Source organism: Oxyura jamaicensis, chromosome 24, assembly GCF_011077185.1.
Source record: "Oxyura jamaicensis isolate SHBP4307 breed ruddy duck chromosome 24, BPBGC_Ojam_1.0, whole genome shotgun sequence".
NCBI lineage: Eukaryota > Metazoa > Chordata > Aves > Anseriformes > Anatidae > Oxyura > Oxyura jamaicensis.
This window is the reverse complement of record NC_048916.1, coordinates 5576078-5599614: the sequence shown is the minus strand read 5'-3', so window position 1 is coordinate 5599614 and position 23537 is coordinate 5576078. Positions and strand designations below refer to the sequence as shown.

The window sequence follows — 23537 nt, the reverse complement described above, 5'->3', positions numbered from 1 at the left end:
AAGAAAATATATGCCAGAAAATTCAGGTTCACTGTAAGATAGCCAAGTCACTGTAATTACATCCATTTTCTTTCCAGTATACACCGTTATCATTCTTATCAAAAGCCAGTTAATGTAAGTGGAAAACGTGTAACTAATGTCAAAATTCTTTCAGTGAAGCTTCAACACTGAACGGGACTTTAAATATCATTCTCCTGTTTTCCATAAAACCTTGGCAGAAAAAGCAGGGAATCCATTGGATGTTCACAGGCCTGAGTCAGAAGCATCTGAAACTAATTGCTGAGAGAAGACATTCTTCTGGGGCAGGCTGACAACCTGAAATAAGAACTAACCTGATTTGCCATCATTTTGACACAAAGGAAAACAGCAATTTCAAGGTCTCTAGACACTGAAGTTTCTTCAATAACTGCTCCTTAAAGCAGCAGGGAGCAGCCTGTCCAGCCTTCCCACCAGCCAGCCCAGTCAGACCCAATCTTACCATGTTTCCCATAGGAATTGCCCATGTTGTATGTCGTCCCATCAGATGCATAATGAGGATGTGCAGTGGCCCCATTCACTGCAACGAATTTACTCCAGTCTACCTGCAAATCCCAGAGATTTTCAGTCAGTGCAGAAGTTTCCTGTTGCTCTCTAGCAAGTCACAGTGTTTCTAAACATTAGCTTTGGTGAAGTCTGAGGAAAAATAGCTTAATGACTATGGCCCTACTGTGAGATCTGAATTTAAGCCTTTATTGTGCCTGAAATCTTCCTGAATCCCTGAAAATTGACCATGTTTCTTGGCGCATTCGTCCTACCAGTAAATAGGGACTAATAGCAGTAGCCATTTCCCTGGGAGACAGGGACATTACGATGGCCAGAAATGCTGACGTTGTGGGAATGTTGTCCACAGGAGCATTTTAGCTAGGACCCCATGTAATAAGCACTGCAGGCATGCAAAAGGAGACAGTCAGTGCCCACCCCACCTAAAAAATAATAATAATAATTTTTTTTTTGAAAGCACACAGCTAATCAATGGTCATTGTTTACTCTCCTCACACACACACACAAAAAAAGCCCTTCCAGGGCTGGGCTGTGGTTTGGACTCCGACAGAAGAGGGGATGTGCTGGGAAGGAAGTCTGAAGGAAAAAGGAGGGGATCAACACATGCATTGAAACATTAAGGCATGGAAGATGGAAGATCCGCTGCTTTTCCAAAAGGTTTTTTTAAATTGCTTTCATGTATTCAGTCTGAGACTTTGAAAAAAAAAACTTTGAAAAGAATACCAGGCCACCAGAAGCTCATGAAACCACACCCTTTTAAGGCATCTCAAATCGGAGATTTTAAATGTGAAGTCATCCCTTCCATTCCTGCATTTAGCCCAAAAATGCCAGTCTACATCTAAAAAGCAGAATAAGGGGATTTTTTTTTTCCTTCAAGTGACAGGTTGGCTGAACAGAGCTGAACATTCAAACTAAAAATGCCTACACATCTTCTCATCACTAAATTGTGGTTTACGAAACAGAAAACACCAAATCAAACTCTCAATTTCAACACGCAAGTAGCATGCAATGTCTCATAAACAGAGCGCCTTCACGGTTCACAACAGGTCCTGTACAGAGCTACGGACTGCTGGAATGCCTCCCTCGAGACCTCAGAGTGTGCTGAGACTGCTATCTTATGGTATTAAACAGTCCACAGTAACACACAGGGAGGGCAGCTAATAGGAAGGGCAGAATCCTTCGTCAGTACTCACAGTGAGCCAGCCCAGCAAATATCCATACCTCCTCTAAAGGAGCCTGCAGGGGGGCACGTAGACTTCTGCTCTGACTTTTGGTTCTTTTGCTAGCATGGGAAAAAGTAAAGTGGCAGCTACACTTGGACTTTACGTTGGCTTCACCACCCCATTGCAACAACGAGGTTTTAGGCAAGACTTTGCAGGTCTGCAGTGTTTAGAGCCGGGGGTGTGTGAAGAGATAAAGGGAACAGAAGGGAAGACTGAAGTGACAGTGGAAGAATAGAGATCTGAGATCAGTGATGTTAACTTCTTCCGGTGTGCACTTCTATTCTTCATGCACAGACAAGTGCAGACAAGTCCAGACAAGCAGCAAGCTCGGTGGAAAAAGGCCAAACGGAAATGAGTCTACATCTGTCTCTCCCCTGGCCTGCTGCAGTGGGCAGTGACGGTGTGAGAGCTGCCTTGCTGCTAGGTAGATTTCTCAGGGACTCGAGCACACAATGCAGAGATGCTTCTGACTATGGCTTACAGCTGCACCGATCATTTGGTTTGCAGTCTGGTTCTTCTGTACCACAAGCCAACCCCCTTAACCCACATGCCCAGACCTTTTCCTTTGTTTCAAGTGTTTCTGGGTCCACTTTGTACATGAAGGTGTTCTCACTGCTGACATAGTAGTCTCCTTTATACACAACGTAGCTCACACTGGCATTGTCGCTTGGCTCTGAAACGAAACCCAAGCTCTGTTTAAGTTTACATCATATCAAGTTGGACATGTTTAGACAAAGAAACCCATTTGCAGTGACATTGATCCCCCTGTGGCTGATCAGAAATATCTCCCTAATCTGCAAAGATACTCAAGAAATTATCAGCACAAGTGAGTTCAGGACAAAAGGACAAGGACTAGCGCTTGCTGCACATCTTTCTCAGCTCAGTGCTAGATACCAATAACCTTCTGGTGGTGTGTTGTTTCCTGGAACTAAAGGGAATTGATTGCATCAGCAGAAATCTTGAGAAACAGTTGCTGGGGAAAGTTAAAGCATCTTTCACTGAAAGACCCCACACAAAGCTCCATGTTCTCAACAGTAACACAAAAAAGCAAGGACTCTGATTGTTGATGAGACAGGTCAGTGATAGCAACATCATTAATAATATAATTTAAAGAATATACTAGTACTGATTTTAAAAGCTATGAAGTGTAAGCTTTTTGAACTCTCTTAACTATATATCTGCAGTGATGGAAGGCTTTTCTACCCAGCAGAGAGTTTTATGTATCTCAATAGATTTGGATGCTTAAGCCTTGTCTGCATTGCCAGTTAAGGTCGCACTATTTATGTGCACAACAAGGCTCCAGGGTGAGATTCTTGTGTTGCTTCTTACGGGATCTGGAAACCTCCTGCAAAACAGCTTGAGTTGGACCCAAACAAAGAAACTGACCTGTTCACTTTATACATTCTGGGAAGATGTATGCAATTCTACTAACCTCCTAGAGGCTTAAACAGGTTTTGTTTCTCACATCTGCACCAATTGCATTGCTCAGATGTTGTCAAGGAGCAACGCAGACAAAACTGTGTTACGTTCAAGTAGGAGGCTCAATTTCCGTTTCATATTTCACTTACCACATTTTAATTTGCCTTCTTCAAATACACACAAACGTTAACATTCTAGTAAGGGAAGTGTGGAAATGACTCCAGTGAAGCCAGCATAACCTTCATACTTTCATATGCCCTTTGTTTCTGACTTATTTCCTCATATCTCTCTTCCCTTCCTCCCCAGCCAAAATTTTCTCCTCTGACAGCCATATGAGGAGTCCCACATTTAATTTACACCATTGGAAACAAGAGGCGAGACTTGAGACTACAACTTGGGCTAAGGGGATGGCAAGGATGCTATTTGCATGACAGGACTTGGGAAGGGACAGCTTTCTCTTCCCCATTCTCTTAGAAACTGCATCAGGGAGAGGCCCCTTGAGAGCTACACATGCACAGCAGTCAGAGCTGTTCTTGCTACTCCTATGGGAGGCTGAGACCGACTAGCCAGGAGGCTGAGAAGAGCCAAGGAAAAAAAGATTCCCCTGACTGAGCATTGTGTGTACAAAGAACACAGAGCCCAAAGCTGGCATGAAAAAGCCCGTAAGACAGGTCAGAACAAGATCCTTCACCACAGGAAGATAAGAAGCAGAAAGTTGTCACACACATATGCAACAATTTGCACGCTTTAGGTCTGTTCTGGTTTTAGTGGAAGACAGTTGGGTTGAAATTAAGCCTATTTCTTTCCGAATTTATGCAGGACTCTGTAGGCAATGGTACTTCCATTCCTGCGCAAAACACTCTCTCACCCTAACTTGTATCATCTCCTACACCTTAGTACAGGAAGGGAAGGATTAGCCCACTTACCCTACAAGCTTAGCAAGGCAAGGTGTTTTAAGGGCAAAGCTGTGTCTCAGGGAGAACGGCAGGTTGTAATGCTCATTATCAGACCTGTACAGGGTGTTCTTTGGAAAGAATTCTGTTGGCTATTTACAACAAACTCTGGAACCAAGTGAGACAAACCATCACTAAAACATTAAGCTGAATGTGCATCTCCCAGCTACATCAGACACCGAGTTGTAGGAGTTATTGTTGTTCCAAGAGGCCATATTCTAAGAAAAATATGAGCTCAGAATAGGCCTACACCAGACTTCCTCACAGCTCCCTTCCAACCTAAGTACGAGCTCCCCAAGGAAGTCTCAGAACATTTCACATTTCTTAGAAACCCTCTTACTTGGCGTATCGAAGCGTGACATGAAGCGCTCAAACACACTCTTGCATGGGTCTGGCATTGCCAGTGTCCCAAACTCTGAGACCACGATGCGGTTGTGCTGCCTGTTAGTGAGGTAGGAACTGCTCTGCAGAAACTTGCTCCGGTACGTCACTGTGCCATTCCTCAGCTGGAACTGGTGCAGCAGGGCCATGCCATCAAACCAGTGATTATATCTGCAAGCAGACATAAATAGGAGAACAAGAGTTGGACACTACATTATGGTCTGCTACGCTGTTCCCTCTTGTCTTATCATCATCTGTGACAAACTCATGTCCAGAACACACGAACAAATAAACATGTACAGCCTTGTGATGAGTCTCAACTGAGTGAAACTAATAAAATGTATTTGTGGGTGAGGGTCCTGAAGTTAAGCACTGACTTTCAGAGCGATTGGGGCTCCCTGTATCACATCTGAAAACAGACCTTAGGAATTTCTGAAAATGCTATGTATGGAGGAAATAATTTATGGTAGTAAACCAGCCACTTTGAAGACTTCTGCAAAAGGAAAAGAAATTCTGCATTACTGCATAACAAGAACAGAAAACTTTACTGAAAGCCCAATCGCACAAGGAGCTTCTTTTATCTCTCAGCTGTTGGCATGATGTCATTCTCTCCAAGAGGAGAAATCTAAGAGTCTTAAAGAAATATCTGGAAATATGTGGGTTTGTTTTGTTAAAGAAATCTCCAGAAATAATATCAATCATAAAATCAACCACAGAATGGCTTGGTCATATGATCACCTTTGTCTAGTTGCTGCCATTAGCTTTGCAGGAAGAAGAGCTATGTTCATCGGTTTGCTAGAATGGCAGATCCCAAGCCAAAGGCAGGGGTTTGCCTTCTTAAAAAAAGTTGCCTTCTAAAGCAACTCACACAGTTTGGCACAATCAACAAGTTGCGCCCTGGATTTCAGAGTGCTAGTGGGATGGATTTCTGTTAACAACAAAGGACTGGGATTGTGTATGTTTTAATCCCCAGCCCTGTTCCATCATTATACCATTCTGAGTAGGTCACAGCTCTCTGTGACTCAGCTTCTCCACCCTTAGAAGTTAACCACACAGCTATTTCAGAGAGCCTGCTAAGAGTTTCTAGACGAGGGAGCAGCCGTTCTTAAAAGAATGATAACACAAGCATTTCCCCTTCGCCTGATTTCAAAAGAAATTACAAGGTGCTCCAACAGTGGCAAGCCATTTGGGTATGTCCCCTTTAGGTTTAGCTAATGCTCAGGCCAGAATCATTTGAAAGATTCACCAAACCCAGACTTACTTCTCCTCGCCAAACTCAAATCTCCCAGGACCATTCCTCAGCAGACTGCCATTTATCCATTCAGGAATATGTCCTTTGACCTTCGCTGGAATGGGCTGGGGGGTCTCCTCTACTGTCTTCAGTAAGGGCGAGATGCATTGCAAAGTGGGCAAGGTGGTTTGCTCTTTTGATGGGCTGGGCAGGGATCTCTTTAAACCTGCAAAGAAAGCAGTGACAACAAAAAGCAAGTAACTAAGATTTTCACTTGAGTAGACAGTTGCTAGAGCTTGAGTTTGGGTATCTAGGAGAACATTCAGCATCCTGCAAGCAGGCAATCTGTACCAGATACTGGAACTAAAGCTCTGCTCCCATAATACCTCACACATCCACAGAGAGCCGAAAATCCAGTGGAGTTAACTTTACCTTGTTAATCCATTCGAGACACCTGTTCTGCAGTCAAAAGGAGGTAATAAAATGTGCGCTTTTCTTAGGGTCTTTCTTCTGTCCCGCGACTAGTGGTTGACCATCAGGTTTTATAGCTATTATTGATGCTGCTGTATGCCCAGATTTTATCTTTTTTTAATTATTATTTGTGAAATGAGAAAAGTGTTTTGTAAAGTCCTTGACTGCAAAGGCTTTCGTATGTGTAAAACATGCATAGGAAAGCAAGGCCAATACAGCACGGAGCAAGCATAGAAGACAGAGGACAAGGACTAGCAGCATCCATTGCTTCCAGGTTTGGAACATGATAATTAAAGGTATGGTTCACTTCAGCTCCATGCCCACAGACTGGATGCAAGGATTACTATGTATAGCCTCTATCCTTTACTATGCCACCATGGCCATATTCTCTGGCATTAACAGCTGTGAACTAATTCTGTATTAAAAGAATTGCTCACTGCTTGCTTACAGATGAAGTCACCAGTGCAGCAACATACACTTTAACAAAAAGGCTTATCCAGGTCCAATCACATTCAATACTGCTTCAGACACCTCTGTCTAGGAATTAATCTGAGCTGGATTTAACCAAGGGTTTCTGAAACGGTGCTGAAAAACTGTGCTGAGGTTCTTCACGGTAAGCAACAGCATTGTCTGCAGCTAAAGGTAATGCATGATTTCCTAATGCTGGCCATTTCACAGTGAAGAAATTTTATACTACTAGTATTCCTTTCAACCTGAGTAGTTAGCCAAAACTCAAGATCTCCCAACACTGAGATTTAGAGGAGGGGATACATCATGGCATTAGATTCCTTAAAAACAATGAGCTATTCTTAAACAAAATTTTTAAAACATCCTCCACTGAATTAAAAAAAAAAAAAAAAAAAAAAAAGTTTTTCTGCCCATAGTACAAAGGCTTTTCCAAGAGAAAGACAAAAAAAAAAAGCAACAAGGCAGCTCACTAAAAAGAACATCCCAGAGAACACCCCAGAGGATTCCCAGTGCTCTACTGTAAATCCAGGCAAGCCATAGCTTGCTAAACAAACAATAAAATAATAGTTACAAGCACGCATTCAAAGAACCCCAAATCCTGGAAGAATACAGACTGTCAAACACAGGTTGTCACATTTTCTTTCTACGCTGCACATGGAGGACTTTGCCAAGTTGGCAGCATTTGAAATGCAGTAAACCAGAAGCTCAGACTATTGAAAGGTGCACAGGTCAGTTCTCAAACTCACCAGGACAATCCGATTTCAGAAGCTCAAGAAGGTAATCACTAGCTTTTCCCCTTGCAGACCTTCCCCCTCCATGCCAAAAAAAAAAAGAAAAAGAAAAAAAAAAAGGAAGTGATGAAGAACATAAATGAAACTGAGCTGAAATACACTGACAGGGCAGGACAAAGCAGACTAAACAGATTTACCTGCAAGGATATAAGCAATAGGAGGAAAAGATCATTTCTGATTTAGTCTCTTTTTTGCACGTTGGCTGCAATATCTCCCCTTACTATGACAAAAGCATCAATGAAGCGTGAAGAGAAGGGAATGCTGCATGCTAAAAGCACACAGTTATTAGCTCCAGTAGCCTGGCTTGCAAAGCCTCATCAACACAAGGATTGTTTTGGCAATCCATTTAGCTGCAAAGGGGGATTTATCTAGAAAGTGTCCAGGCTGTCGCTTTCTCTCCCAATGCTACCACCTCCTCGTCTAGCACAGGCTCCATTTCCACAGGCCAGTGGTGTTGCTCTGCTGCCCTGCTCCATCCTCACCGTTAGACTACTTAGCCCTGAACTAAACCAGAACTGGTGAAGATTTAGGTACAAGTGAAACACTGATAAGCAAGGACAGCCTGGCATACAGAAATCCATTCCTGAACCAGTTCTAGGACAGACAAAACCACACATTAACCAGATTCCAGTCAGATAATCAAACTCCTGAATTTGGAGGTAGCGATTTGTTCTGGTTCTACCACTAACTTTCACCACTGCAGATGCTAGTTCTAGCCTACCTTCTCTATTCCAAGTGAATTTACACAGGTTGCACAATTTATCCTTGAACCTCTGAAACCACATATTCACACCTACAGAGGAAATGTGCTGTTTCAGAGCAGGAGAGTATCTGCATAAGAACTCTGCTGGCACAGAGCATTTGCCTGAGCTTGCTTCTTTAGGACAGCTTGAGACGGAATGGGTGTTAGGCATGCAGGAAATTGAATTGCAAGATCCCTTCAATGTAGTTCTCTGGCTTGTCAATCCTCAAATCCTTCTTTAGATCTCTAATATGGTAAGTCAGCTAGATAAAGAATTCAGGCTGCAGGGCTAAAGCAATTAACCTCAAACCACCAACATCCTCTCCCTCTTAAAATTCAATTAAGTTCTGATTAAATCCTATATGAAGCACTCAATCTGATCCCAACATGAGTGCTCCGTAGTATTTCCTTATATAAGGAAGAGAAGGCTTTTCAAATCAACTGATACCTGATTTAGTGACTGCCATCAGTATTTGCAGAAATACAGCTTTAGTAGGTTGAGTGAAAATTTGTGAAGATGTAAAACAGGTAAAAATAAAAATAAAAAAAATATCAACATGTTCCTAAAGAGAGATTTTTTCATCTAAGCAGAAGCAACAATGGCATAACCAAGGATGGAGCAACAGAAAAAGATACTGAAGAGCAGCATTATTCCATATGGAAATTTAGGAAGATATACTTCACAAATAAACCTGAACAGGACTGCCAAACACCTCCTTGGTCATCTCTCATCCCAGTTGCTGTCCCAGAAGGTTCTACTTGAAGTCTGTCTTAAAAGTTACTGGGTTTCCTGGCTCTTAACCTCTGTTTGGAAGACTGCTTTAGAACCCACTGCCCAGGTGATGAGAAAAATGCTATGAATTTACAGAAAGAAGTTATTAATAGGGCAGATCATCGCCCTCATTATTCTGTCAGCACTGTGCCAGGTGGCTTTGGTATTTCTCCCTCTCGTGTGTTTATCACATATCGTATTTAGAGAGAGTAATTATATCACTTCCTAAGCTAAGCAAACAAAGTTCTTTTAGCTTTCCTTCTCCTATTTCAAACTTGTCATTTACATGATCTTCTTAGTAGTCCTTCTTGAAACCTCATCTGGTTAGAATTTGTCTTTCTTGATCTTGGATAGACCCAGCTGTTTGAGAGACTTCTGGAAAGCGTCTGAGAACAGACTATATACAACAAGGACATGTAGGTTATTGCCCTGTACAATCAGACCACAGAGAAAACAAGCACAGCAAGATCATGTAGTATCTTTCTTGCTAGGAACTAATCACAGGAGATGAAGATCCTGACAGTGACACATGCTAAATGCAATGGAGTCATGATGTCCAGATGAGTCAGAACAGAAGTTTTCAGAAACATAACAAGTCATTCTAGGAAATTTCTGAAAATGAGGGAACAAAAAGGGGGGTCAAGAAGGACGCAGGTTTGTTCTGCTGAGTTGGTTATGCAAAGACTCAGGACAAGAAACAAAAGACAAAAATAAGCAATTATCTCCACTACATTCAGCACAACACCAAAAATAAAAGTCTCTTTCAGTTGCATTATGTAAGCCACCTCATTATTACTGACCCCTGGTCAGATCTAGGAACAAGAAGGTTGTCTGGACCATCACCTACAAAGCAATGCAACATTTAAGCACTTCGGGTGGGCAGGTGGATGGGTGCTTCTTTGCAAGGACTTAATGCAACCTACCTTCTGTTTCTTTCCTTTTGTAAAGATCATTATTTTACAATATACTGAGACTTGATCAGTAGCAGGAAACAATGCCACAGACTAATTAGCGTGTGCAGCAAGACCAGAAGGACTTAGTACAACACATCACTCTCTGTCAGCACTGGAAAGGCTGGAATTCATTCAAAAAAAAAACAAGCTGCTACAATACCTATGGCAAGACAGTACAGCACAATACAATAAAGAACAAGTACTTTAAAGGATATTGATTTGTTGCTCATCTGTGAGTCACTATAGCTGTGTTAAAAACAAAATTAAAAAACACACACACAAAACACACAAAAACACACAAAAAATCCACACCTGCCTAGCCTTTCTTCCCTATTAAAAATAAATTTGAATAAAACCCACCTGAACAAAATCTACCCTCCAGATTTAATCAGAGTTTATATTAAAAACTGTTCCTACTCTGAAATGCACTAAGCAGATGGAGTACAAACACCTCCTATTTGAAAGCACTGTTCATGAGCTATTATAATAAAGGCATATTGCCAACAGATAGGATCACTCCTACATGTTGAACTTCAATGCTCTAAATGTTTAACATCTAGCTACCCAAAAAGACACCAATCTCTGTAAAAGACAAAAGACAGACTGTTTTTTAACGTTGAGCAACGGGCAACTAAAGTAACTGACTCTGCTAGCACTAAGGAACAGTTTTTTGTGTGCCCTTTAAAAGACAAACCCACAGTTGTTCAGGCTACAGACCAAGATAGAAGAACTTGAATAAAAGGAACAAAACAAAGGCACTACACTCTCAGTGGGACTTGATATACTTGTTTGAGCATAATACCCACAAAACAGTGCAAGATTTTAACCTGCCAGCTCAAAGATCTTTTTCCTGGATTTTAATTTCCATGTTACTTCAAACCCTTAAAAACAGGATTAGTGTCTAAACTTCATTTGGCATATCAGAGCAGAGGCAGAGCCAACTACAGCATCGTATTTTCCTCAGATCTTTCCCAAAGACTGTAAGCTATTTCTGCATAATTATCACAGCCTAGCATTTTCAGGTGCTGTTTACATTCAAGTGGAGGTGTGCCATAATTTCTCTGCCTGTCACAAACGGACATCCTAGCATGGATTATTTACATCCAGAAGCTGTGGAACCAAGGACAAGGATCTAAAAAAAAAAAAAAGTTTCTGTACATTAAGTAACCCATGTGTTTTGGGTAGAGCAGCAATGAATCAGACAATAAATTATACCTGAACAGTGATGGCTGGGTCAGAAAATCTTCATAGTGGACAGAAAACATTTGCTAGCTGTGAAACTGAAATCACATTGGATATAGCAAATGCACTTTCATTTTAACCTATATATTTAAATCCAAGGCACAGGGGCCCCCAACATCTGGCTCCACATGCAACTGCATAGTCTGACTCAGAAAGACATCTAGGACCAGACCAAATGGCAGAGCAGTGAAAAGAATGCTCACAGTTGGGATTCCTCAAGCAGAGGAACTCTAGCTCCCTGAGGTCACACAGAAATTCAGAATAAAGAGTAACTGTACAGCTGATCTGGAAATCTTCTGGTGCTAAATGTGGGCCTTATTATCATCCCTGTAAATTACAGATTGGAACAGTAAGGCAAGCAAAATAGCTTTCTCCTACCCATCTCCCACTTCACATCAAATTGAACTGGTGTTGATATAGCTATTGATTTCCAGCCTTCAGCAGCACTGAATTACCAGGGCTGACACTCAGCTCGCCAGTGTCCCGCACTGATCACTGAAGTTCTTGCACTTGCCTTGTGTCTGCTGGGAAGTCCCCATACGTGACTCCTCGTTCCGTCTAGCCTGTAGGTTTCCCATTGTCAGGGACTCAGCCACCCACTTCCTTGCTAACAGGCAAAGAAGAACATAAAAGAAGTAACAGAAAACATGGGGGAAAATAAATGGAGGAAAGGAGGGGAGGAAGACATGTCAAGGAGAGGTAAGGCAGAAGAGCAACTGTGAACTGTGCATATACTTGCATATGAAATACTTGTTGATTCCCTAAAAACACCTATAGAAATAAATACTTATAAATACTATACTTCAGGGGTCTTTTTTATTTTTATTTTTTTGCAATGACATAAAGGAAGTATAATAATTTCTTTCTTCAGTACTGATTTCCATAGTCCAGTCTTTGGAACACTTTCTCTAGAAAGACACCATGAACAAGGAGAGAGAGCAAACTTTGGCCAGTCATGGAAAATATAACAGATGGGACAAACTTAATTCACACTTTTTTTCCTGATATTATCACTTTTTCACTCAAATGCTTGAACACAGTAATGCTGGGGACAGAAGGGGAGGGGTTCTTTCTCATCATTCAACATTCTTACCTCTTAGCTAAGTTGAGATAATACTGTATCATCAAGCCTTTTCAGAAAGACCTTGGTATAAGTCAGAGAAAAAATGTAATTTCCAAAAAGATACAAGAAATGAGGCAAGGAGAATTTCAGGCTTTTCATGTTAATCAGATAATCAAAAAGAAAAAACACAAATCTTTACATTCCTATGCAGTCCAGTTTCAAACGTAATGAAAGAAGCAAGGTTCAGGAGAATTTAGGAAAGAACCCCATTATAAACTAGATTATAAAGTCATGTATAACTACATGACATGACATGCCTCACATCAACTTATTTACACATGCAGTGGAAAAAAAATCTCCTGGACTGTTCCTAAACTTGCATCCATGGACGACGTGCACTGGTGACACACAAAGGCAGATCACAGAACTTTCCCAAGCTTTGGGAACCAACCCTTTTATTCTAAGGGGAGGGAGAACCATCATCAATAAAAGCAAATAGGAAAGGAGAGATTCTGGTGAACTGACCTGATCTGTATTATTTTCCTATTTTATGGTGGCAGATCTCCCTCTCTTAGTCAGAACAAAAGACAGATCAAATTGTGTAATGACGGCACAAACTGCGGAGTGCAGTGGGGAGGCAAAATCCCATGGCACAATTTCCCACTTGTACGTTCAGACCGAAGCTTCAGTAATGTCAGAGCCCTAAGCAATCCTCTCCCTCTCACAGCCCACTTACACATCTCACAGCAGCCTCCCTTGCAGAGAGAATCTGCTGCCGACTGGCTTTCCAGCTCTAAACCATCCGTATCTGCTAATAATCCGAGAGAATCTGTGCAGCGTACTTGCCTCTCCCGCTTACCTTTTCAGTAAGTAACAGAACGCTGGCTCCCAACAAGCGTTTTGAATTTGCTTAGTTACTCATTCCTGATCGTTAGAAATAAGCTTGCTCTACCGACCGACCTGTGCTAGCAGCAGCACTGAACAGCAGGTCGACAGAAAACCCCTTCCAAGATGATGGGATAGAAGGATTTGTTTGTTTATGCATTTTACCTGGAATGAATTGCATCAGGGAGGAGAGGAAATGCAGCAAATTAGCGAGCAGGATGCTGACAGCCGACAAGAAGATTTTGGAAAACATTTTCTGCTCCGAAGGCATCAGGTCGGAGATGGTCTGGAAAGGTACCGCTGCCAGGACGAGCAGCGTGCAGCAGAGCACTGCTGGCTGCGGAGAGCTGCTTCAGAATAAGAGCCGGCCGGGCGGCTGCCAGCAGCAGCACCAGCAGCAGGAGCAGGGCAGCGGCAGCAGCGCGGCAGCCTCGGGCCCCTGCCCGGCCAGGGAAGCGAGCATCTCCCGGCGTGGGGCACGGCCTGCGGTGGTGGCACACCGGGGGGAGCCTCTCCCCTCGCCCTGGGGACGCAGGGAGCAAGTCGCGACCATTTGGCAGACGCACTGCGATGACTGTGGCTGTTTCTTTTTATTAAGCGGCTCCCAGAAGCTGTCCCTCGGTGGAGAGCAAGGCAGCGTGCACAGCACTCAAGGTAACCCATCCTGCTGTCCTTAAGATGGGACAGATTATTACTCATCCTAATTCTTCTGTTGCAAATTAAGCTGATTTCTTCTTGTCCTTTCTACAAGACACAGCAAGCACCTGATTACTGTCCTTTTTATAACATATGCTATCATGCCTTCACCTGTTTCCTGCTTTCTCTAAACTTAACTTTCCTAACAGATCACGCTTTCTTTGTCCTTTATTATTCCTTTTTCCCACTCTGGACTCTGCCCACTGTTTTTAGTTCTCCTGCTAAGTGCTAACTAGCACGGAGTAAAGCAGAACTATGTTTTTGTCTTATGTGCTAACCTTTAGTTAACACGTCTCAGCTTCTTTTTCCCCATATATCATACTGCCTATAGCCATTGCTCTGCTTTGTAAGTAGCACACAATTCCCTTGCTATGCTTAGTGTTTTTCTCTCCCCCTTTTTCATTTTTTTAAATTGATTTCATGTCAGTCCTCCACCTGATTGAGATGACGGTGAATTTTCAATGTACATTACCGATAGCATCTGCAGCCCCGCAGAGCTTCCTGACACTTGAAAATTAATGGTATTCTCTAACGTCCGTCATCCTTCTAAATCATTCAGGATAATACGGAATAGGCCAGGTCTGAAGCAGATCCCTACAGGATGCCAGCTAAACTGAACTTTCATGAAAAGTGAGACTGATTCCTTTGACTGACTTTTTAGCTCATTCGTATAGCCCCTACTTGCTGACTGTTCTTACCTATACATACATCACACACAACGCTGGCAGTTACCTTATATCAAGGCATACCCCGCCTATCATTTTTCTATATCTATTAAGTTTGCTACTCCAATCAAAGTCTTTGTTTGTTTTGATGGGCTGTTCCCTGCTGCTTTTGAAGTGATTAAGAAATTTAGTAGAGAATCTCCACAGGATGAGAGATAGGCAAATCAATCTATGATTCTTTGTCCTCATTTTTCCAGCTATTCACCCTGATAATGTAAGAGACCCACCTTGGTCTTTCCCAGTACTGCCTTCATCAGGTTTTCAAAGACAATACAAAGAAAAACGTAGAGGTTTTTTAGATTAGCAAAATTGAATTTAGAGGTGTTCTACACTGAATTTCACATGCCTTAAATAGATCTATTACCTATTCATTCTTGTATTTTTCTATTATGATCCACATACCTACATCTACACTATTTCAAGGCAGTTTCATTTTAAGTGAAAGGTCAAAAATAACCTTTTCTGGGTAAAGACAATTCGTCCCTGAATACCTCAGCCACATCTGCATTATTTGTTGTTCTCCATTTCAGCTTTTAGATAATAGCAGAGCAATGAGATGAACTGAATACTAGTTTTTCAGCACTTACAATTTCTGGATTCTGAAGACACTCACAGCAAGCTCAGAAACGCAAGAGAATCACCGTCGAAAACCCCTGTGACTTCAAGAGAGTCAGAACTTTGCCTCAGATGCTTCCACAATTTCTAGAAAATCCATTTATATTCTGTTACTGATCTGTCATCTTAGACGTTCTTGGTAATTTACTAAGGCACTGCAGCTTAAACAACAGGGGGAGAAGCTTAAAGAAAACGTAGTTACCAGCTGAGCTTTGCTGATCAGATTTGGCAGCTTTAAAGCCAATTAATTTTCAGTTCAAACCTCCTTCAGTAAAACTGGAAAGCGGATAGTGATGGGAGAGGTGCCAGGAGGACTCCATATGAAGCTCATTCCTCAGAGACAGAATGAACTTTTAGCTTCATTTCAGAAGACGAGAGTAACAAAACTTTCTTTTTTTTCTCCCAATAAATACTGAAATCCCCCAGAGAAACAATCAGCACAGAAACATCACTATCAATATAGGCAAACCAGAAAACACCAAAATTATGTTTTGTAATGGTTTAGAAGATAAACAACATATGAGTATTCCCATATAAACAGATACTGAATGGCACACTGGAGGGCAAAAAACCTTGTTTATATTTTTAAAGTAATTACGAAAGAATCCCTTTTAAACAGGAAGATAATTATATACAAAAGCAAGCATTAAGTGGGTATTTTCCACTGCTGAAATATTTCAACTTCAAAAAATGAGAGATTTCTTTTCAATGGATACATCAAGCTTCCTTCCATTTCAAGCTAGAACTCATTAAAACTACATATTTTATTTATTTTACTTGGTTAGTGGTTCTTTTTTATATACTTTTACATAGATTTGTGCAGCAAAAAACACAAGTTTTGTTGCTCATAGCAATTTAGTAATTAGTTTTAAAGACGTCAATTTCCAAATCATACAAAGCTTTGAATGACTCTTTTAAAGCATAGTCACACCGTCCACAAGTTCACCTAGGCTACTGTAGCCATGCCTAGTGAATTTACTTTTAATGTCTCTTCAGACTCTAAAATCCTTTTACTACGACAGAAATCCCACCATAAATTATACCACATTACAAACAAGCAGTGTAATGAAAACCAATTGTATAAGAAATCACTGTGGAAAAGCAAGTCATCTTTGAGAGAGGTATGTTGAATTTAACTGCACTTGAATGTCAGATTTAAGCAGTTCTCCATTCTAAGAGGTGCAGATTGACTAGTTTTATTGGATTTTATGAAGCTAATGATCTAAAAAAAGTTGCATGATTTTCCTAAGCACAAACATAAAATGCAGCAAGCCTCTTTTGAATTTGACAAAACAGACAGATATTTAACTGTCATGAAAGTTGCAATAATTTTATTTAAATGCTTATATAAGTTAGTTCAGATAGATTTTCAAATTCAAACACTTCACAGATGACAATTTTAAACTCTGCCTTTAATATTTTTTGTTTAGATGATCAATTATTCTAGAGACACCGAGTACAATATTCTAGACAATTTAGCTTCCAAAAACTTCTCTTTTTTTCTCCCACTTTTTTGCATTTAAACAGAATTGCAGATACCGATTACAAAATTACCAGACTCTAGTAAAATATGATGTGTACTAGTGGAGAGATTTTTAAAAGTCTTTAGATGCTAAATATGCAGATAGTCATCTTAGGGGATTTTAAGAAATTCCTAAGCGTGTAAGGTGCTTACACGCGTAGGCACTTGGAAAATCCTACTAAGTCCATATCTGCATCTTTAGATACCTTGGAAAATCTCTTCCTAGGTGTCCGGTTTCTCTCATTTGTTTTAATTTGATTATTAGTATTAGCTTGACAGACATCACATTCAGTCGGGACTTGTATTTACCTTCCTCTCCGGCTTTTAAGTCCGAAAAGATTTAAAGAGAAAATTAACACACAGCACTAAGAGAAAGAGATATTTATCTATCTTATGCTAGCAACAGGATTATCTAGCACTTTTCTTTATTACATTGGCCTCACAATTAGTACAAATAATGCTTTATACATTTTATGTTTCATCTTTTAACAGAATGAAAGTACAAGAAAGAAAAATTGCTCAAAAACTCTATAATCACCCTTAAATAAACCGGATATACAGCAAACTGCACTGATGTATCAAAATAATAACAACAATTATAAAAGAACAGTGTAATTCAAGATAGAGGTAACATTATCTTTCATTTATTGATATTACCAGCAAAGTTTTGATGATATGCTTTTATGATTACATTAAAATGCCCTTTTTTCATTTGAAAAGCTGTAGGTATTGAAATATATATTCAAATTAAGACTATACTTCTTTATACATTTCCCAAAGTAATACTCTTAATAGAACTCTTCTGTTTCTGAGCTGATCTCTTCAATCTATTTATGCTCTGAGACAAAAACAAAAATAAAATTTCAGATACATTCTACTACAATTTTAGCATCAAAAGTTAGTTTTCTAAGGATGGAAGTACAGGGACAGCCTACACAACGGGTCAACAAGAAAAGATGTTCTAATCTGTAGAATCCCTTGGAGTGGTAGGATTTAAAAGGGATATTTAGTGCTATGTTTACTGTCACTACCCTATATATTGCATATGCTTACTTATTTAAAAAATAAGATGCTGTTTAAATTGTTGAAAGTTTCCTGAATTAGAAATACTTACAGAAGATATTTATGAAACATTCATCATCACATTCACCATGGTTTTTACAAAGGTTTTGCTCTGTATTTCTGCAGTCTAACAGACTCCATTCAGCTTTGCAGAGTATTTGCAATCACAGTGAATCTCTGCTTCAGACTCTCCCTTTTCTGTTTTAAGTGGTTTTCTAGGGTCCTTGCTTCTTTCAAGATTCCATCAAGTTCTTGGACATAAGAAGCATCCATTGCTGCTCTCTCACTTAATTGAAAACAAAACAAAATAAAAACGACCCACAACTGAAGTTAAAATCAATACTTAAGCCAGTAACTTTCTCACTACTCACAACTGCATTTATGCTTAACTGTGCTGTCTACCAATACCCAGTTTCTGACCAATTTATTTCTCTGTTCTCTATTGCAATAGAGAAAAGCACTTTTATTTCAAGATCTATGGTTTATAATTTTCAGCATTTGTTTTAAAATACAGCCACAGTAATCAATAATACCAAGAAAAGTTAAAAAGAAGTGCTGTATAAATAGGACAAAGTTAACTTGCCTTAAAATGTGGGCATATTTTGATAACAAGTTCTTAATTTCTTTGTTCATCTCTGTTAAAAGGAAAAAGTAATTTTATTTTAACAGTTGAGTGAATCTTCATCTCAACATCCCATTAATTAATTCAGTAGTTACTTTGATTATATTTAATACATCACCATTTAAAACCTCTTCCAGTGGTTCAGGTTTGTAAAGGGACTGGGAGCCCTCAGATAAAGCCAAGTCTGTTTTGTCAGTGGAGGACAACTGAGGATTCTCTGTAGCTTCATTCTAGTAAATAAAATAAATAAATAAAAATACAGATTCTAGGACTTGAAACATGCTCAGCACAGATCAAATTTAATTGAAAATAGCAAAAAAGTTACAAAAAGATCTCAACTGTTTTAACAGATAACCAAGTGCTGGCTCCTGTGCCAACACCCTCTGTTAGGAACAGGCACAGCATCACCATACTAGGGGAGTGGCTGGGAAACACTAAGATTTTTGCCTCTATCAGTAAAAGCTGGTGCACTTCAGCAGCTCACTCAGAGGCCCTGTGTAACCATGTTGCACTGCACACCCCATTTTGTTGATCTTCAAACAGTCATAGAAGTCTTGCAGGCTCCTCACAGAAGTCATCCTTGTTCCCCTAACAGCAGAGAGGACAAAACACCTTGTGTGGGGGACCACAGGGAGCCATGGGGCTCTCTGTCCCTCTCCGTGACAGGAACTCGCAGCAACGCCAGAGCAGCAGCTGCAGCACACCGCGCTCCACTGCATCATAGAATGAATCATAGAATGGGTTGGGTTGGAAGGGAGCTCAAAGATCATCTAGTTCCAACCACCCTGCCATTTTCAGGGACACCACCCACTAGATCAGGTTGCCCAGGGCCTCATCCAGCCTGCCCTTGAACACCTCCAGGGATGGGGCACCCACAGCCTCTCTGGGCGACCTGTGCCCTCACCACCCTGCATGAAGAATTTCCTCCTAACCTCTAATCTAAATCTCCCCTCTTTTAGTTTAAAACCATTCCCCCTCATCCTGTCATTAGCTGATTGAGCAAAGAGTCACTCTTCATCTTTTTTTAACCCCCCTTTAAGTACTGAAAAGCTGCAACGAGGTCACCCGGGAGCCTTCTCTTCTGTAGGCTGAACATCCCCATTTCTATCCCTCACTTGGGCTGCAAGGGCGAGACCCTTCCTCACACAGAACTGCTCACCTCCATCTCTTTTTTACGTTTACTTCTATTTTCATCAGATTTTTGTGTGTTGCTTGTCATTGTTACCTGATTAGAAGAAAAAAAATAAATATGTACAACATTCAGATTTTGCAAGCAGTTACTGGGTGTGACTGGGAAATAAACCTGCACAGACACCTGTCAAATGTGTGACCAACACCTCTGTGACCACTCCACGCACAGCACCCCGACTACAGCCCTGAGAGGGCTCCGCGTCCCGGGGCGGCCAGCGGGGGCTCCCTCAGGGAGATGCCGCTCCCCCGAGCTCCCCTCAGGGCGGCTCCGGGGCCTGGCGGCCGTTGGCGGCCGTTAACGGCCGTCGCGAAATGGCGGCGGCTGAGGGGAGGAGAAGGGGCTGGCTCCCCGGGCCAGGAGAAGCCGTGCCGCCGGCTCCGGCGGCCGAGGGAGGGGTGTCACAGCTCGGCCACACGCCTGGGTTGCCCCTGGGCCCACGATGCCGCTCGTAGGCACCGGGTGGTCGTGCCAGGCACGGGGGCAGTGCTGGCTGTGTCTGGAGGCACGGCGGTGTGAAGCAGGGGCCGCGTGGGGGTGACTGGGCCAGATGGACCCGGTTCAAAAACTGGGAAGAGCCCGCAAATGCCTAAATCTGAGCGATTACATCAGACCTTTAAAAATAGACTACTTCCAAGACAAACGAGTCTTTTCTAGAAAATGGAAAAAGGGATTGCATTTTCCTTACACTGTAGGTAAACTATGCACGGTTTCATTAGGAAGTGTCTGAGTCAGATGGTGCAGTGAGGTGGCTTACTGACAGCAGCGAGAGGCTGGCCACCGCGATCCGGGAAATCTTCTACACCTCGTGTTCTTAGCCCAAAACGTGCAACACGTTCTGCTACTGCCTTCATAAACCTCCGGTCAATGAGCTACAACAAAGAAAATAGTCACAAAATGTGAAGTTACGTTGGAGTAGAGGGGACTTTTCATACATCTTTCGTTTCTGGTTAAGAGAACAGATCTTAACCTTACATGTTTTATCCATATATCCTCTGAAAGTCAGAACTCGGGGTAAGAAGTGAAACTGCTGAAAGAACAAGAACTAAGCACTTCCTCAAAATAGAAGCAATATTCAATTCACTGTCATGGCCCACTTCGTGAAACTCTCCAAAAATGTTGAAGAACGCTATCTAACATTATAAAACAGATACAAAAGAAATATGTTAATTAAATATTAAGTTGTCATTAATATATTAACATTTCTATTAACAGACCACCTACCTGAATTAAAATTAGTGAGCTATGTGCTTTTGTTTTCTTTAACCACTTTCAGTATCTTATGGATGTGATAGTCTATGGCAAGAGGTCAGACAATAATTAAAAAAAAAAAAAAAATGAAAGAAAAGAAATCTAAGCAATTACTATAAAAGTAGTTCCAGTTCCTTTAAAATTAGGGATATTAAAATAGCAGGAGAAATGAAAGTTTAAAACTTAAAATAAAAACGATTGTTAGGAGTTAGACCCTAGTCCTTAAAAATGCAAATATGTAAAGACTAAGAGGAAAAAAACCTCCAATTTGCTAAATGACCTAACTGAATTTTTACAATCTCAAAGGTTGAAACAAAAGACCAATTTTGGTTAATACAAAATTAACAATATTGGCTGACTGGCACTGTTTTTTTGGTGCTTTTGCACAACCTTCTGTACCAAGTACAATATTATTTCATGTTTCACTAGTGATCTGCATGAAAATTTAAACTTAATAATGAAAAAATGCAAAAGAGTAAATACCGATTATAACATTAATTTTATATATATGTTAATGAAAAAAAAGTTAGGTATCTGGGAGAGACACAAGCAGTATCACCCAAATGGGGGGCTCTCCTGAATAAAGCTCTGGTTTCTGAATTATTAAAAATCAGTTAAAAGTCAATAGAAGGAAGACGAGTTTCATGAGTATTATTTTAAGCCAAAGGAAAATTATTCAGAGATAGATACTTAAAGAACTGAAACTTTTTATTTTAATTGAAAGAAACCAAGAGTCAATTTGATCGTATAACTTCAGAGGAAGGAACTATCTGTTACATAATAGCTATCGGGAAAACGTACAGGAACCAACAATCAGAAGCAGAAATCGGTTATATTTTAAGAGACTTGTGTGTGCATTACTGCAAGAACCAACCATTCAAGCAGAGTACCAAGAGGGATGATGGAATTGCAGCTGTTATATACTGAAATAATCTAGATCTATTTGTTTAAATCAAATCTGGAGATCTCTTTGGTATAGGTTAAGGTGAACAACATACACTGTGAATGCCTTGTAACAAAACAAGAAAATGGGAGAGGATAATATTGCTTTCTGATTTGAATTTAGTGTAACTGAGTGGCTATAAATATATGCGCTTATTATCTGAAACCAGTAGCTACTTAAAATGTACTTTTATCTACCTGAAACATGAAGTTTTACTCTGTGGAAAGTATATTCTAGTGGCTAGGCAAGGAAAAAAATTGCGTCCTGAGAAATAGTCTGCAACGCCTGCATTCCTCTGCTTTTTATAATTTATTCTATATCAATTTCATCGGTTTATTTCAACAGTTTCAAAGAAGCGATACATTTCTGCAGCTAGCACGTGGTTTTTGTCTCAGCGTGTTTCTGAGGTACACCGCTCCCTCTGGGCAGAGCGGACAAGATTATTAGTAAAATGGACAGTACTTATATTTCAGGATTATCAGCTCAGAAGGAATATTGAAAGATGCCCCGTGGCCTCAGGAATACCTCCCTACAGACAGATAGAGCCGTCCCGCTGAAAGACAGGCACGGGGACAGGGGATCATCTTAGCTTGCTTTGTGGTTTGCTCTACCGCTTTATATTACTTTTTCTTCCCACAGCCTACTACTAAAACTTGCATTGAATTCTACAAACCATGCAAAATACGGGCGAATTATTCAGTCCGGGGTTTGTTTTCCTGCTTTTATGCCCTGTCGCTCCGCGGTACTTGCCGCTGCCGGTACCGCAGCTCCTGCCGCGCTGAGCACCCCCCAGCCCCAGGACAGCCGGACCTCCTGCGAAACCCCCCGGCCGGGGCTGCAGCAGCTAGAAGAGTCCTTCCAGCCAGCACCAATTTATTTATCCCCAATTAACAAGTACCTGCGAAGCAATTTACGTGCTGGTGCAAATTAGGAGCTATTTATTCACGTGTTTTTAACTAACAGCTGTATGTTTCTGGCTTTCCTTTTCCTTAAGAGCTGCCAATATTTCTCCCCCGTAGTTACACATCTCCGGAGGGTGATCGGAGGGAGGACTTAGACAGCAGCGATGTATTTTTTGCTGCTGCTTTGCTGAAGAGCCCGAGGCACGCAGCCTGCCTTCGGTCCGAGACTGGTTTTCCTGCAGCAGTCAGCGATATGTGCACACAGCAAGTGTGCGGAGAGGGAAGGAAGGGCTGCGTGCTGCCGGCATCGTGCCGGGAGCCTGGGGAGGGCAACTTGCTGCCGTGGGAACGAGCCCTCCTCGGACAGCCTCGGCGCGAGGTGGAGGGACGAGAGAGAGAGAGAGGAAAAGAAGAAGAAGAAAAAAAAAAAAAAAGTTTCCTTCGTAACCTCAAATTTGCCTGATTGGCTTTCTTCGTAGGGGAAGTGCCACCCCTACATGCCGACGCGCACAAACGCCCGGGAACGGAGCCCCCCGCCCTGAAATCCCCTCCCGCTGTCGCCAGGAGCCTCGGGACAGAGCGCGGCGAGCCCTGAGACCCGGCAGCTCTCTCGGCTCTGATCCTGCCCCCACAGACACGCCTGGACCCGGGGCCGGGGGCTCAGCTCCCCTGGGGGTCCCGCAGCCCCTCCGCACGGCTCCACCACCCCCAGCACCGAGGTAAGGGCGCTGCCCCCCGGGGAAGGGGCGGTGGGTGCCTCGTGGGAGTGGGGCACCCCGAGAGCTGGCGGATGGCTGCTGCTCCCCGATCCCTTCTGGTGGCTGTGGAGCTGCCCCTGCCCCTCCTGCCCCTGCCCCTCCTGCCCCTGCCCCTCCT

At 41.7% G+C, this 23537-nt stretch overlaps 4 protein-coding genes and 1 long non-coding RNA gene across 10 annotated transcripts in view; 2 read left to right on the top strand and 3 right to left on the bottom strand.

Moving 5' to 3' along the window:
* BCO2 (beta-carotene oxygenase 2) overlaps positions 1-23537 on the bottom strand; it is a 43065-nt gene that overhangs the window by 7311 nt on the left and 12217 nt on the right. The window contains exons 1-6 of one of the 5 annotated variants that reach the window (XM_035346165.1): positions 13300-13479; positions 11701-11793; positions 5778-5973; positions 4476-4687; positions 2321-2436; positions 479-581 (exon numbers count right to left, since the gene is read on the bottom strand). In XM_035346165.1, the coding sequence (XP_035202056.1) occupies positions 479-581; positions 2321-2436; positions 4476-4687; positions 5778-5973; positions 11701-11793; positions 13300-13405 (826 nt within the window). In that variant the 5' untranslated portion in view covers positions 13406-13479. Of the gene's footprint in view, positions 1-478; positions 582-2320; positions 2437-4475; positions 4688-5777; positions 5974-11700; positions 11794-13108; positions 13233-13299; positions 13480-23537 lie in introns of those variants that run through there. The other 4 variants (XM_035346168.1, XM_035346167.1, XM_035346169.1 and 1 more) reach the window with 4 other exon arrangements.
* TEX12 (testis expressed 12) lies at positions 16562-20714 on the bottom strand. Its single transcript, XM_035346238.1, has 5 exons — positions 20327-20714; positions 19536-19601; positions 18495-18606; positions 18338-18389; positions 16562-18040 (listed from the first exon to the last, which is right to left on the bottom strand). Exons 1-5 carry the CDS (start codon positions 20417-20419, stop codon positions 17896-17898), a joined length of 468 nt encoding a protein of 155 aa, XP_035202129.1. The 5' UTR covers positions 20420-20714; the 3' UTR covers positions 16562-17895.
* NKAPD1 (NKAP domain containing 1) overlaps positions 21764-23537 on the bottom strand; it is an 18336-nt gene continuing 16562 nt past the window's right edge. The window contains exon 6 of the transcript XR_004756007.1: positions 21764-21774. The gene's annotated coding sequence lies outside the window, so the exon portion shown is untranslated. The remainder of the gene's footprint in view (positions 21775-23537) is intronic.
* Positions 21917-23537, top strand: part of LOC118178040 — a 15643-nt gene continuing 14022 nt past the window's right edge. Inside the window, exon 1 of the long non-coding RNA XR_004756022.1 lies at positions 21917-21927. This is a non-coding gene — a long non-coding RNA (uncharacterized LOC118178040). The remainder of the gene's footprint in view (positions 21928-23537) is intronic.
* Positions 22765-23537, top strand: part of IL18 (interleukin 18) — a 5846-nt gene continuing 5073 nt past the window's right edge. The window contains exons 1-2 of one of the 2 annotated variants that reach the window (XM_035346218.1): positions 22765-22880; positions 23141-23380. The gene's annotated coding sequence lies outside the window, so the exon portion shown is untranslated. Of the gene's footprint in view, positions 22881-23139; positions 23381-23537 lie in introns of both variants that reach the window. The other variant, XM_035346217.1, reaches the window with a different exon arrangement.

Coding starts and splice junctions, on each gene's coding strand:
- TEX12 (XM_035346238.1), bottom strand. CDS start 20,419: ATGAAGGCAGTAGCAGAACGTGTTGCACGTTTTGGGCTAAGAACACGA. Junction 19,602..20,326: donor GTGGCCAGCCTCTCGCTGCT/GTCAGTAAGCCA, acceptor TCTTCTAATCAG/GTAACAATGACAAGCAACAC. Junction 18,390..18,494: donor ACTGGAAGAGGTTTTAAATG/GTGATGTATTAA, acceptor TCCTTTTAACAG/AGATGAACAAAGAAATTAAG.